Here is a 15,690-nt window from a genome sequence, read left to right as displayed (position 1 = left end):
GACATTTTTTACCGTTGCGGCATTCATGGGGGATTGGAAAATATAGGAAAGAAGCCACGGGTTGAGGTGGATAAAATAGGAGCAAAGTTCATCAAAATGCTAATATTTTATTTTTTGTTTTTGTTTTTGTTTTTGTTTTTTTGCATTAAAAGGCTAACACTTCTAGAATTAGATATGTTATATGCAGTCGTGAAGTGCGTAAGTATCATGAAATCACTTTGAAAAAAAGTAAAATTTACTATTAAAAAATTATTATGAGTGCACAGTCATGAGTGCGCAAGCAGCATGCAATCACTTTTAAAAAAGTAAATAAATACGAGACCTACATTAAAAAAAAAAAATTATAAACTCTACTCTTTTTCAAAACGACTTTATGACGCTTACGCACTTCATGACTGCATATAATATTACTCAACGTGATAAAACTAACGAGTAAATTGTAAATATGCCCATCTTATTTAGAATTGTAAAATAAAATCGTAAGTTGTATAAGAGGTATGCCACTATGACTACTCTTGATAGGTAATTGTCTGTCACACGTTCTATTTCAACAAGCCATTCTCAAGCTCTAACTCTTTGTGATTAACCCAAGAGAAATAGATGAATATGCATATAAATGAGATATATACACTACATTTACAGAAATATGAGAGGCCATGATTTCCCCACAAAAAATTGATACGGTAAACAAGCACATGGTTTAAGGCCCCACATATCCACAACCCATTTGCCTCGAAAACTCACAAGCAGATCCACAAATTACGCGAATAAGAAAATCCACAAATTTCACAGTTGAATCCTCCAATAAATTCAAAATAAATAAAACCCATTTCGTAATGTTACAGTCATCCACATTTGCAACTCAAAACACCATTCACTCACCACCTAATCAGTACACCACCTAATTGCAGGTCAACTACCATGAAGAAAGCACCACAAAAGAAAATAACTCAATTCCTTTTACCAACTGATTAAAGAATGTCTAAAGTAATCTTGACACTCTTGCGATAAACACCGAATCTTGAATATCAATATTGTTACCAGAACCGGAGGAATGTATCCCATACTGCACCAATGGCAAATACCATCGGCAAAACAATCTTACCTCTGGAAATCAATCTAGGAGAGCTGTTGGTATTGTTCAAAGGGGAAGATGGTGGAGGTGGGGGGTTTTCCACAAGTATATCTAGTTTCATACCACCAAAGCAGAACCCCTTGCCACTAATAATGTAATAATGCCGAGTCACATTTAGTGGAATCACATCCCTTCCAGCTCCGGTAGTCCAATTGTGAAGAGGATGATCAGAATTGCACGTCTCGTAGTCTGTTTTGTTCACCTCTAGCACGTTCATCTGGTTCCTATCATACACAAAAACTGGAAAAAACAACAAAGAGTCACCTGGCAGCTTTAAATGGCCAGGTATAGCCAAATCTTGGTATAGAGTAATGGAATTCAAATTAAAAAGAGTCCTGGATTTAATGAGAAACAACATTGTATGTGGATCCCTAGCTTGCCAGGAACCACAAGCCATATGTTGACCTTCAAAATAACAGCAGGATTTCATGGTTGTGCTACAAATAGGGGTGAGCTGACCAAAAGATTCTAGCAGAACAGGAAAAAGAGCAAACAACATATTTAAGAGATACAAAATATAAAATATCCTCTAACCCTAAAGTAGCATCATTAAGTTAGCTAGGGGTACATCAGCAGCAGATGGCAAGAAGTGTTTCTTGTGTAGCTTAGTAAAGAACTTGGCATTACCCTATCAGAGGCATCACTCACCCAACAAAAGAAACCATTTTTTTTATACGTAATCAAGAAGTTTTATTCATACAAAAAGAAGGCTTAGCCCAAGTACATAGGATGCATACATGAGAAGTACCTAAAAACCCAACAAAAGATACAATTCCAATGGCATGGCAAGGGAATGCTATAGTAAAACTTGTGAGATAGAGTTCAGGTTTTGTTTCATTTATTTTTCAATTGTTTTGGGGACCAAAACATTTCATTGTCTGTCTTGGCTTAAACCTTAAAGTTAAAGAGTACTGGCAGCACGGTCGACTTTTTCTCCCACTTGCCTATCATGCCCACCAAGCAGTTAATAACCGAATCTTATAACTAATAAAATCAATAGTGAAAGTAACATCAAGATCCAAAAATAAAGGTTTACAATCAATGATCAATAAAGTAAAGTACCTAAAAAGAACTCATAAGAGTAGAGTTGAGCCCTTTATACTTTTGAAACAAACAGAAACCAAGAGAAAGTTCGAGAAAGTAACGAGCTGCACCTCACAGTAATCCTCAACTAAGAATCCGAATCCGTAGATCTGAGGAAGCACAGCTAAATAGTAAAGCAATGAAGAAATCAAAATCCAGACAACAACTTCAATGAAGTGTTCATTTTTTCGTATTTTATCAGCAGGGATACTGAGCCTTGAATGCAACTTTCATAGATTAAGAGACAATAATTAAGCAGAAACTGGCTGTTAAAGAGCCAAAAAATCAAAAATCAAAATTAGCAGCTCAAGATAAAAAAAAAAAAAATGCAAAAGTTCCCCCAACCAAATTAGATCAATCTCATTCACCTATAACATCAAGCCAAACCGCACGAAAATGTGCAGGACGTAATATGAACTAGGAACTACTGGGAGTGGAAGCAGAGGAAGCTGTACTTGGGACAGAGTAGATCTAAACACGTGCATGGGCAAAGAGAGAGAGAGAGAGAGAGAGAGAGAGAGAGAGAGAGGTAGAGGGCTTACAGAGCCAGTCGCCATTGTAGAAGTGTTTATCCTTAGCCCAAGTAGTGTAGTTGACATTGGTGGTCCAACCCATGTTGGCTCCCACGGTCCACCGCGTAGCTGAGACTCCCGGCACCATTACCACCGCGGCGCACATCAGCACCACCACCACCATGGTAAGCGACAGATACCCAGTCCCTCTTTTCACTCCCTCCATTGGTCTCTCTCTCTCTCTCTGGAACTCGTCTATTAGAAGGTGAAGGTCTCTACTTTTGGGCTATATTGGGTTTGGCTTAATTTGCTTGTTACGAAGAATGTGTTGCCTGTAGATCCGCTTTGGATTAGTTTTGTTAAGCTGTTCATTAGCAAGATTTAAAAAGCCGACGACTACGCGTTTCGTGGGGAATTCCCGAATCGACAAACTTCTAACATTTCCAGCTATCAGCCATGTGCGCGTCACTGCCCAATGGGCTAATTTTTCTTTTAAATATACATTATGCCTTTAAATTATTATAAAAAAAATATATTATATTTTAATTCCGAGAATAATTAAATTGTCATATTGGATCCCACGTCAAGTATTAACACAATTTTAATAGTAAATTGTCATATTTTAAGTGTTGTAAAACAATTTTAACAGTCAAATATTTTACAAAGGGTATAAAGTTTCAGTTTTGATAGTTTAAATGATCATATGCGAAAATTCTAATAATTTATAAATATAAGTGTATCTATCTATTTTTTTTCAGAAATGCTTTGGGACCCGAATTTGGGTCCCGAAAAAGTTCCGAAAGCCTTTTTATTTTTTAGTGATTAATGAAGTATTTTTTAATGATATTGTGAATTTTTTATTTTTTTAAAAAATGTTTATAATAATTAAAATAATAATAAAAAAAAATAAAGTACAACGTTCGGGATATTTTTTCGAGACAAATCTTCGGATCCCGCAGCATTACTCATTTTTTTTAAAATCTTAATGAAGATCATAAGATAAGATAAGAAACATCTTTTCATTGTGCAGTTAATGGCATCTTTTCAATGTTTCTAGCAACATCTTCCTGATAACGGTCAGTATCGCTGAACGAATAATGTATGGGGTTAACAAATCAAGCACAAAACGCTATTAACTATCTGATTGGCTTTTACTGTGATCTTTAATTTATTATTAAGTTTGTCTCTTAATTTGATACAAACTTGTGCTCATAGAACCTAAGCCACACTAGTTGTTATCGCACGCCCACAGAAGCTCATTGTGGTTGTCTCCAAACGACAAAAGATGGCCGGAAGAATCACAATAGGAGTGAAAAGAGAATAGCATGGGACACATTTACTTCTCACTAGAAAAAATGAGTTTAATGTTCCAAAAACCAACATGGGGAGGGAGGAGTTGATCTCGATGCAATGGATTTTCACTGATCAGATGTCAAATTCGCGAGAATATGTAAATCCAATAGATAAAAGGATCTATTGCATTTGTACTATCTTCGAGATTCGTCGTCACAAAAAATATGGAAAGAAAAAGAATATTTGAATCCAATTTTGTTCAGTTTGTAAAATTATAGAATGAGTTACACTTGAATCCCCTTTGACTCCAACAATCCTTGCTATTTTAAAAGTATGTCTCCCAACACAACAGAACCAGAACACTTCAGAGCTTCCCATGTCTTATAAGAGACAAGGGAAGATTTACAGTAATAATAAAAGAGCAAACAAGGGGTGTCAATTAGGAACACCCATTTCAAATAATTTATGCCATATTTCATTTAAAAAACGCGCCTCAAGAGGCAAGAACCTGTTACCTATAATACTTACAAAGATATTCATCCAAAGCCTCTATCCACTAAGTGCTTTTATTCTCTGTGTCATCCTGGCAGTGGCAGACCGTAGAGCTATATTCATTTAGCCAAGGTGGGACTGACTGTAAACTCTATATATCCTTTCTTGTTGGAGCGACTGTAAAGTCTATTCAATCCAACCTTCTAAGCAAATACTCAACTTGAACTTCCTTTGTCAACGGCATGATCCAATCACCATATAGATCAGCAACCAAGCTTGGTACAATTTTGTATACTGGTTCAGCTTCATCCATATCTTCCTCTACATTTGCTGTCACCTCTCGGCCATAAGCTTTGGCTTTCATTTCTACTCTCCTTTTAATGGAGTCTTCCACTTTTGGATATGTCAGCATATCCATCAGTCTTTGCCCATCCTGCAAGATTGAACACAGCACCGCAGAGGGAAAAAATGAGCGCGAGATTGAGAAAAAAATTTGTGATATCCAATAATAGCATCACATAGAAGAAGTACAGCAATGCGTCTAAGAAAAATATGTACCTGTGCTCTGATGGCGAGTTCATAGGTATCCGGAGAGGCTCGAAATTTGGCCTCTGCTACAAATTTACCATAATGGATTCGTTTTGAAAGAGCCTGCAATCACAATCACAATAAGCCTACATCAATGCAGAGAGAGAGAGAGAGAGAGTATTGATCATAGAGATGCAATGATGATTCATTAATGTCCATTGATTTAGACTCTTGGTTTACCCACAATAAAATGCTATGAACATAGAATTTGCATAAAACATCGTGCAGAAAAGAAATACATATGTGAAGATTAAACATTCTACATAATTAGGCATCACAAGCAAACGATGTCTTTAATGGGATGAAGAATAAGTTCCTTGGGCCTACCCAACATCATTCTAAATTTTCCATAAAGAATGTTTCTAGAGGACGGGACTAAATCAAAATTGCACATTTTTTTTTCAAAAATTTACATATAATGTACATCTCTATCCATGAGGCATGTAGGTAGATAATATGTCAATATATTGATCTTCAAAAATGAATGAAAACAAGGAGCATGCATCATGAAGAAAGGTTTCACCAGAAGGTGGACAAGCAAAGGGACCTATCCTGATGGTTCCGTGGTCTAAAATAAAAATGGTCCGAACTCGGGTAAAAGTATATGCAACTGCATTAACTTGCAGTTTGACTTGCAATGCTTGATTTACCAATGTAATGAAGCGGTCACAATTTCTTACACGAATGAAATTAATACCAAATGCAGCATACAAGGGTACACAAGGGAGAAAAAAAGGGGGGGGGGGGGGTGTTAATATACAAGGGGGCAAATATCGCAAGAGACCCAAGATATGATCATTACTTCAGAGGACAACAAAGGCAGAACAAGTCATACATGATTTGTTCTTACTACAGATTTCATAACAACTAGTCATCCAGATTAATTTTGAAATTTGTTAAAACTTGAGCGATTTTAATCAAAATGCATACCTGCAAGCACATTGTGTCGCAAACAGCAGCCGATCCACAGTTTCCATCATCTCCTTCCTCAACCAATCTTGGGATAAGATCTCTAAAATACATGTCCCACACTTTGTTATTTATATTAATTGAGTCAGCAAAAGGATGTAGCACCTGTTTGAAAGTCAGAAAAAGGTTCAAAATGGAGGAGAATAGGGAGAAAAGACAAAAAAAAAAATCCATTTTATTGACAAAAATCTAACTGCCGAGAGAGAGAGAGAGAAAGGAGAAGTATGTTAGCAGGGTGAAATCTTGGGAAAACTTTCATCAATTATCCCTAATAGAATAGAATAATTTACTTATCTTACATCTATGCTACTAACTAAACAGAATAAGGTTGGTTGACTCTTCATTCAGCAATCAAATCTACATGTTTAACTCTATTGTTTTCCCTTCTTCCTAAGTAATACATTTTATTGGCTCCTTCATACTAAGCTGATCTAAAAGATATCAAGGACAAGTACCCTTAAATTCTCCATGTTACAAACTTAAATAAGATAACCGTTGAGAAAGGATTAAATTTTCTGGGTTCAAAATTAAAAAAATAACTGACTGTCCCCGTTCCCCCCTCCCAACAACAGGCTCATAAAAAAGCATAAGAAAAATAAAAAGCTTCTATTACCTGTGGGTATTGCAAAGGTGGCAACAATGGGTCTGGCAGCTCATCTGGGAAAAAGGGGTGTTCATCAGGACTCTTGTATCTGCCCACCTAATGTGCAATGAGAAATTAACCAGAATGCCTTCACTAATCATTCCTTTATCACAACCATTCTTTTTTCCAGGGGTTTAACATACCTGCGCGTGAAGCTTTTCAGTTTCTCTGACCATGTATTCTACTAAGGAGCCTTGAAACCCATCCATGGAGAAAGCGCTACGGTCATACGTCTCAACATTAAAACAATACTGAGCTCTCTCCAAAAGGCTAAATATAATACTATCCTCTTGTCGAATCAAGGAACTCCTTATACTCTCTAGTGTCAATTTCTCGCTCTCATCCACCCTTTTCTTTATTGCCAATGACCTACATTAAAAGACGGCCTAATTTAGAATTCGAACCACCAAAACAAAAAGGCAAAGTGCTCTAAATCCTCTCCCTGGACAGCACTAATGTATTCTACAATACGTTAGATAGACTTGACTTCCAAAAAAGATTTGGTATGTACGATTGCAGGAAGATGAGCAATAATATCAACAAAGTGAAGCAAGAAAAATTGCTACCTGGCTATCAAGAAGTCCCGCAAACAAATCAGTGACCCATTAATAAAACTCAAGCAAGTACCGATCAAAAAATAAATAAAACTCAAGCAAGTAATTCAATAAGAGTTTAAACAATCAAGGCCAAATGATGAAGCCGCTTTTTTTCATGCATTTTGAGTAACGTTTTTCTTACTGATAAATTATAAGTGAGCTGCTGTATTCTACTTGATAAGATCCTATCTTGTACTCTCTTTTTTTGCGAACTAATGAATTCGTTATGAAAACAAAAGTATATGAAGTAACCCGAAAATAACGAGCACCTGCTGCCTACAAGAGACTGAATTACATCCATATCTACTTACTAAGAAAAAATAGTTAGAAACAACCAAAGAAACAAATTAAATCAACCATAAAGCACGCCTAAAGTATCTAATGTAAGTTCGAACACAAAGTCTTATTGAATTGGTACTTTCTCAGCCATTCAGGATTTCGTTTTTCTTGTTTTAAATTAATGCAACTAATTCGGATGCAGATCTGATCATTCACCATAATGGTTGGTTGCTACTTATGTATGCAGGCAGAAACTTTATACTGTAAAGGTGCTAAAGCAAAACATGCAAGTCAGATTATAAGGCAAATATACAACTATTGTCATGAACCGTACTACAATAAATCCTCGATAACCAACGCAGACAACATAAAGAAATAATATATGCCTGTGTAAATAAAGGTAACAAACCCGGAATTAGGAGCAAAAACCGAAAGATACAAAATGAATTCGAAAGACCCACAAGCAGGATTTTAATAATTAGCAGATTTAAACAAACAAGGTTGCTTTTTGGTACCCAAAGGAAGTAGCAGTAGCTTGTGCTGATTGAATGCCTCTCTTAGTCAAGCTTGAACCTCTGGACCTGAAACAAAAATCCTGCCTAGTATGGAGGACCAAAGGGGGAATGGGTCTTGAAAGTCTGGAAGCATGAGGAGATGTAATGGCATGCGAGGCAGGTCCTAACAGCTTCGCCTCCATTGAAACGAAAGAGAGAGCTTGGACGACAAGGAACAAAATAAAAAAAAGATAGAGAACCCAAGAAGGAACTGGAAGCAAGCAAACGTAACTGAGAGATTGGGCGCTTTGGCACTTTTGAGTTGGTAAATGTGCGGAGGGTGGGTGGGTGGGCATATATCATGTGTTGGAAGTGCGTAGGTCGAGAGTTTGGAAGCCATACGCTACGTGAGCCGTGACCTTGACGCACTCGTGTTGTACGTCACTCCTGATGAGAGGATTGATTTGATTCGTAAAATCAAATAATTTTATTTCATTTTATATAATTATTATAATTTTTTTAAAATTTTTATATAAAACATAATAAATAATTTAATCTTTTAAAATTTTAAAATAAAAATTATATTATAATAATCTTTTAATCAACATTTTAATAATAATAAAAAAAATCTTATCTTATCTACAATGCGTAACCGCCTAAAAACTTTGGATCGTGTTGTGCGATTTGTTTAGTGATAATGAAAAAGGTGGCCCCACCCCACCCACCCCAACAACCTTATGACCCCTTTTTTCCATTCAACGCCTTTCGTGACCAGTTCTGGAGTGATGTTATTGACTATTTTTTTTATATATATTTTTATCATTTAATATTAATTACTTAAAAATAATTTTTAAATTTAACTTACCTATCAATATGAAGAGAAATATGGTTAAAAAATAATAAACAACAATTTTCAAATGGATTACAATTATTTAAACTTCCACTTGTGTTCAATTTGTATATATTAATTTATTTTGAATTCATATGTATATATTAATTTAATAGATGAAATTGTAGACTCGTTTGTTATATGAGATGAGATAACAGTAAAACCACTCGATTCTCAAAACAACCGGATAAACCAGCTCATAAACAAACTAAATCTCTCCTTATTTAAAGTTGAATTACGTGGATGATGATGTGTTCATGCGGATAAGATGCTTGTTATACATTATATTAAGTTGTTTGGTATGCGTTAGCATATTATTTATGTATGTGTTGTGTTATTTACGGTTTCTATACTACTAAGTACAATGTAACCAAGAACCTAAGATTCCTGACCGGCAAAGACTTTGACTTTTCAGTTCTGGGCGTTCATCTTTGACTTTGATTTGTTTTGTGTGACTACTTCTATAGCTGACACGCAGAATATCAATGTTCTACTTTATTCATGAGTCCGTACTGCTAATGTTATGACATAACACGGGCCAAAAATTTATAAATCATAGTATTTTGTACGTAAATTTAAAAACTCAAATGAAGACAAAAAAGCTTAATCTTAATTTCTAAGGAGAGATGTGGAGTGGATGGATGGATGATGCTATTCAGAGGGAATGTGCGGCACTGGATTCTCCAGCCACGCCATTGCCAACTGCCAATAAGACGCGTTACTTAAAGAGGAATCAAAAACCCAAAAAAAAAAGAAAAAAAAAATGAAAAAATGAAAAAATGCCAACGAGGCACGTTTCAGTTACAGGACAACCATCATCATCCACAAAAGGTCGAAGTAGGAGATCATGGATCAACAAAGTGAATTAAGAGACAAAGATATGGTATAAAAAAAATTGTCCATAGAAAAGTTAATGTGAAGTTGAAGTAAAAGAATGTGAAACTGAATTTGAAAACGCTGTAAACATGGATTGCATAAAGGCTCTATCATTTTCAAATGAATGTAAGATAGCACAATAAGAGTGTATGCACCTTAGTTGATATATGATGTTGATGAAGCTCGCGGATGGAATGAGCAAGGGGAACGAAATTGTTGTTGCAGTTATTCGACGTAATGGGCAGAAATTTCTTGATATTACACATAGCAGTATACCAGTTGACAGTATAGACTTCCGATTAAAGCCATATAAATTAAAAAAAAAATGAAGAGAAAAGGGCTGGAGTTTTGAATTAGGGATATTTTTATAAAAGTAACATTATTTTATAAAAATACCCTCATTTTATAACAGTTGCGCAATTTATAGTGTGTATATTACTCTTTGAAGAAAGGCAAATTAGAAGGAGGCGATAAATGTTAAGGCCAATGCAAGAGATATGAAACGAATAGAAAATCGATGCAAGTTTGGAAAAAATTTTGTAAAAGAGACTCGCTGCTTTAGGAAGATAAGTCGATGGAATCATTTTTAAATGCAATAACATTAGCTACATGAATAGGGATGGTAATATGTTATACGACCTGTTAATCTAATACGAACGCAATGTAAAATTAATGGATTTGAATTTGATGTTAATGGGTTCAGATCAAAACGGGTTGACCCGTTAAGACACGATTAATTAGCAAGTCATTCTACTTGACCTGTTAGTGACCCGTTTAGATCCATTAAATTTTTTACTAAAAATTATAATTATATCATTTTTAACCTAAAACAAAAATACCCTAATCCTATTTTGTATTTCCTAACTCTCTCCCAAACCCCCACTCTCTCAGTTCTCAATTGAGTCATTTCTTAAAAGTCACAACTGCCTCCAACGCTTCATTTGGATTGTAATTTTGGTGTTTTTATTGTTTAAATTGTAATTTTGGATTTATGTAATTAACTTTATATTTTTTGGAGATATTGTAATTTTAACTTTTATGTGAAATTATATTAATCAGATCAAATTGATTATTTGGGTCAATTCAACCTATTTACATAAATGGGTTATGTCATGTCCATATAATTTTAATTAATTCATAACGGGTCAAAACGTTTCATGTCATGTCAACTCATTATTTTAATGGATCGTTTTAGGGTTCAGAAATTTGACCCGTTAAGCTTAACGGATCATGTCCAAATTGACCCATATCATATAATATACATGACTTGACATGACCCGTTAACACAATTCGCCACCCCCGAGCTATATCCTATATCATGATAAATAATTTAAACACCCAGATAAAATTAAAAAGAGTAATACTAGGTACAAACCCAAAATAACAAGTCACATACAAGTCTTTTATAAAAAATTTAATCCCACTAATAAAGAATAGTTGTTTTTACACTTTTTTAAGATAGAATACACTTTTAAGGGCTTGCATTTCTCAATTAAAAATTGATGGTGTCTACAATTCTAACAAGTGTACATATATGAACAATAGATCAAACATGACCCGTTAACACGATTCGCTACCCCCGAGCTATATCCTATATCATGATAAATAATTTAAACACCCAAATAAAATTAAAAAGAGTAATGCTAGATACAAACCCCAAATAGACAGGTCACATACAAATTTTTTATAAAAAAATGGATCCAATTAATAAAGAATAGTTGTTTTTACACTTTTTTAAGGTAGGATACACTTTTAAGGGCTTGCATTTCTCAATTAAAAATTGATGGTGTCTACAATTCTAACAAGTGTAGATATATGAACAATAGATCAAACCATCCATATCGTTTCTTGGAAAGGAAGGATCTGTGCCAAAATACACACAGTAAATAAAGTCTTTTTGGGAACTATTACTGGAAATGTTCCCCAAGGCATCCCCTGTCATTGGTATGCTTTTGGGACGTATCCAACCTGCTTAAGGTCCTGAACCAATCTGTCAATCATCTGATATATTTTCTCAGATTTAGGGTGTGATCTATCAAATACCGTAAATTCATGGAGCTCATCATCGACCTCTATAGAACTAGCCCCTGATGGTTTTTGGATTCCTGTATTCCTCATTCGCAGCCTTACATTGGAAACGCTATCCCAATCTCCAGCTGCAGCATATATGTTTGACAACATAGAAAAATTTCCAGGATCTGATGGTTCTAATTGAATCAGGCGATCCACAACCTGCCTGGCAAGATCTACATCATTATGCATACGACACGCTCCCAAAAGGGTTCCCCAAATAATGGCATTTGGTTCCATTGGCATGCTACGCACAAGCCTAAAAGCTTCCTTAAGACGCCCCCCACGACCCAAAAGGTCGATCATGCAACCATAATGCTCAACTTCGGGAACTATCTTATACTTACTCTCCATCGTGTAGAAGTATTGAACACCCTCCTCCACAAAGCCTGCATGTGTGCAAGCACATAAGACACCAACGAGGGTTACTTTATCCGGCTCAAACCCTTCGTGTTTCATTCTAGAGAAAAGCTGAAGTGCTTTCTCGCCATGTCCATGCATAGCAAATCCTTGAAGCATGGCATTCCAGGATACCACCTCTCTCTTTGTCATTCCATTAAAGACGATGTATGCCTCGTCTAAGCTACCACACTTTGCATACATATCGACCAATGCATTTGATACTGGAGCACTACACTTATACTTAGTCCTCTTAATAGAGGCGTGAACTTTCTGACCCAATCCAAGCAAACCAGACTCTGCACAAGCAGCCAAAATGCTAATAAGGGCCCCATCATCAGGCTTCAACCCAGCCTCCTCCATTTTATTGTACAAGCTAATGGCCTCATTTGCGAGCCCCTTTTCAGCATACCCAGATATAATAATTGTCCAAGGAACCAAGGTCTTAACTGGCATCTTATCAAATAACATTCTTGCCATATCCAAATCCCCATCTTTACAGTAACCTGATATCATGGTAGACCAAGATACAACATTCCTCTCAGGCATCTTCTCAAACAATTCAAACGCCCTGTTCATTTCTCCAGCCTTTGCATAGCCGTCTAATATTGTATTCCAACTAACCGTATCCCTCTTTGGCATTTCATCAAACAACCCGCGAGCCTCCCCCAACTCGCCGGCTCTAACCAAACCACCAATCATGGAATTCCAAGACACGATATCTTTCTCCCCCATCACCTTAAACAACTTCCTCGCCGCGTTAACACCAACCGGTCCACATTTGGAATAACAATCAATAAGCGAATTGGGCACAAAAATGTCGGAACAAAATCCAAATTTTTCAATATGGGTATGAATCATTTGGATCACGCGCAAATAAGATTGGCCAGAACACGCTTTAAGAAGAAATGGGTACGTGAAATTATCAGGATAAACCCCACTACACTGCATTTCGAAGAAAGTGGCAAAGGCTTGTGACGACTGAGAGTTCTGAACATGGGCTCTGATCAGCGTATTATACAAATGCACATTGGGTTCCTGGACTTGATTGAAAGCATTGATTGCCAGCACCATTTGGCGGCACAAAGAGAAAGCCGCTATGAGCTTTGGAGCTACAAAGAGGTCCCTATGAAGATCAGCTTTGAGAATTTGGGCGTGGACTTGTTTTATCTGGTCGAGGTTGGCGCACTTGTGGAGGTCCGAGAGCTTTTCTTCCAAGAGTCTTCGACCAGAAACCCATGTTGGGGTTCGGGTTGGCGTGAAAGTTTGCATTTGGGTTCGACGAGGAATCAAAAAGGGTACCTGGAGTTTCTTAGCAGAGGCAGGTTAAAATTTGAAACAGGAATGAGAGTGCAGCAAGTAAAAGGATAACGAAAACGCGAGAGAATTTGGTGGTTAAGGTTTACAAACAAAAAAATAGAAGATAAGCGCGGGAGTTCTAACATATAAAGTGATATTTACCAAGGAGTCTGTGGGAGCGGTAAAATTAGAAGAGCCTGAACGCCGATGGATTATACCAGTCTTCTACTTGTGTTGAACTTCATCGCCCATGTTGACTTTGATCAATGGAGTTTTGTGAAATTACTTCCAAACAACGTTGTTTATTTATGAGTGCCCAAAATTTATCGATTATCTGTTGTCTTGGTTTTCTCAAGAATATGAGGTGGGCATGGATAATGGTAGCATGTGAAAAGTTATATGGTTGATTTGCATTTCTGTAGTTTTCTTCTAGTTTTATTTTTTTGGGGAATCAGACACAAACGTTTGGATAGTGAGTTTAGATAGAATGAATTGAGATGAAAGTTAAAAGTTAAATAAAATATTATTAAAATATATTTTTTAATATTATTATTTTAAAATTTTAAAAAATTAAATTATTTATTATATTTTATGTAAAAATTTAAAAAAATTATAATAATAAGACGAAATGAATTGAAAGTGTAGAGGTATACAAACTTTGGAGGATTCCAAAATGAGGATCTTATTGTTGTTACTGAGCACCGCTTCCTATGGAGCTGTCGTGCCATGTTTTTTTTGTAGAATCACACGAGGGAGCAGAGACATTTGAGTTATGCTGGTGTTGTGTGTTTCTCTTGTCGCGGTGGTTTATTTAACTTCGCCCAAACCATGAGTCATTTTTGGTTTTGGTTTTTCACTTTCAGGGTCATTATCTGGGTTCGGGTCTTGGGTAGTAGCACTCAAACTCTAATAGGTTATGTTTGGATATTAAGATGATCTCAGATAATCTGTGAATAATAGTGAAAAAATAATGAATAGTAATAAAAAATAGTGAATAGTCATGAGATGGTCTGACTTAGATTACCTCACTAACCAGACATAGCCTTATTTGTAACTAGTTGGGGGAGTTCTTGGATTTTCCACCAATCCAAAACTTCAAATGGTGACCATTGCCCCACCACCCATGACACAGAGAATCAATTTTTTGGTACCGCTTCAGGCACTTTGTGGGTCAACATATAGTTTCAAACAAGGTAGTGACAACAACAATGGCGTTATTGAAGAGGTGCAAGATTTGTTTGAAGGAGATGGTGTGGAGGAAATGATAGGGGGTTGTTGGTGCCTTGGGAGGAATATTTGGAGCCTAGTGTACAGTTTGGAGCTAAGTTTGCAGAAGATGTTGTCCCCCTGACATCTCCTCCACTAATCAACAATATAGTTGGTTCTTCATTGAATTGACTTGCAAAAGGTTAACGAGATGCAACAATGTGTGGGGATTACATGCATAGGATTTGAGAACCAGTTCACAGTACTACTCACTACAATTGAGATGAGTTACTTATTTGAAACAAAATCAAGATCTAGAAGAGAAAGGAATTAAAGCGTCTTACTTGGACAAATAACTACAACGTTAAGGGTGGTAGTGTTAGACCCCCACGTCGAGTTACCTCTAGAGATGCCGCACATGCGAGCCAGCAAGGTTAGTAGGCGTCTGCCCCATGCGCGCAGGCATGCGCCGCACAGCCTCAGCGTGCGCGCTGACGCACAGCACAACACAGCACTGCCAGCCCACCTACCGCACATCAACGAGGTTAGTGACATGCCTCACAGACATGCCATCCAACCCGTGCCTTGCAGGCTAGGTCAATGACATGCCCACCAAGCATGCCATCCAGCGCATGGCTCTAGCCTATGCCTTACAGCCTCAACACCTAAGCCGCCAGCTTGGGCCATGTAGAGTCACTACCTAGGCCACCAGCCTGGGCCATGCAGCGCACCAACATGGTTCACCATCAACAAGTCATGCCGCACCACTTAGTCATGGACCAGCCCGAAGACCACCATGCACCATCCTAGCCCACCATGGGCCCATGCATGCCACGACCAAGCTTAGTCCATACCACTATCATTTTT

General features: G+C 36.8%; 3 protein-coding genes across 3 annotated transcripts; all 3 read right to left on the bottom strand.

Moving 5' to 3' along the window:
• Positions 1 to 784: 784 nt before the first annotated feature.
• LOC109006315 (lamin-like protein) lies at positions 785 to 3,129 on the bottom strand. The gene is made up of 2 exons (XM_018985554.2): positions 2,761 to 3,129; positions 785 to 1,375 (listed from the first exon to the last, which is right to left on the bottom strand). Exons 1-2 carry the CDS (start codon positions 2,954 to 2,956, stop codon positions 1,038 to 1,040), a joined length of 534 nt encoding a protein of 177 aa, XP_018841099.1. The 5' UTR covers positions 2,957 to 3,129; the 3' UTR covers positions 785 to 1,037.
• A 1,119-nt stretch (positions 3,130 to 4,248) lies between these two features.
• LOC109006316 (chorismate mutase 1, chloroplastic-like) lies at positions 4,249 to 8,411 on the bottom strand. Its single transcript, XM_018985555.2, has 6 exons — positions 8,106 to 8,411; positions 6,859 to 7,084; positions 6,686 to 6,772; positions 6,034 to 6,177; positions 5,074 to 5,166; positions 4,249 to 4,948 (listed from the first exon to the last, which is right to left on the bottom strand). The coding sequence occupies exons 1-6, from the start codon at positions 8,285 to 8,287 to the stop codon at positions 4,706 to 4,708; spliced, it is 975 nt and encodes a 324-aa protein (XP_018841100.1). The 5' UTR covers positions 8,288 to 8,411; the 3' UTR covers positions 4,249 to 4,705.
• A 3,164-nt stretch (positions 8,412 to 11,575) lies between these two features.
• On the bottom strand, positions 11,576 to 13,928 carry LOC109006317 (pentatricopeptide repeat-containing protein At3g29230). Its single transcript, XM_018985556.2, has 2 exons — positions 13,780 to 13,928; positions 11,576 to 13,620 (listed from the first exon to the last, which is right to left on the bottom strand). Exon 2 carries the CDS (start codon positions 13,588 to 13,590, stop codon positions 11,788 to 11,790), a length of 1,803 nt encoding a protein of 600 aa, XP_018841101.2. The 5' UTR covers positions 13,591 to 13,620; positions 13,780 to 13,928; the 3' UTR covers positions 11,576 to 11,787.
• Positions 13,929 to 15,690: the final 1,762 nt, after the last annotated feature.

The sequence above is a fragment of the Juglans regia genome, chromosome 1 (assembly GCF_001411555.2).
Source record: "Juglans regia cultivar Chandler chromosome 1, Walnut 2.0, whole genome shotgun sequence".
NCBI classification, from domain to species: Eukaryota; Viridiplantae; Streptophyta; class Magnoliopsida; order Fagales; family Juglandaceae; genus Juglans; species Juglans regia.
The sequence above is the reverse complement of the archived record's forward strand: the minus strand, read 5'-3'. Positions and strand labels throughout refer to the sequence as shown.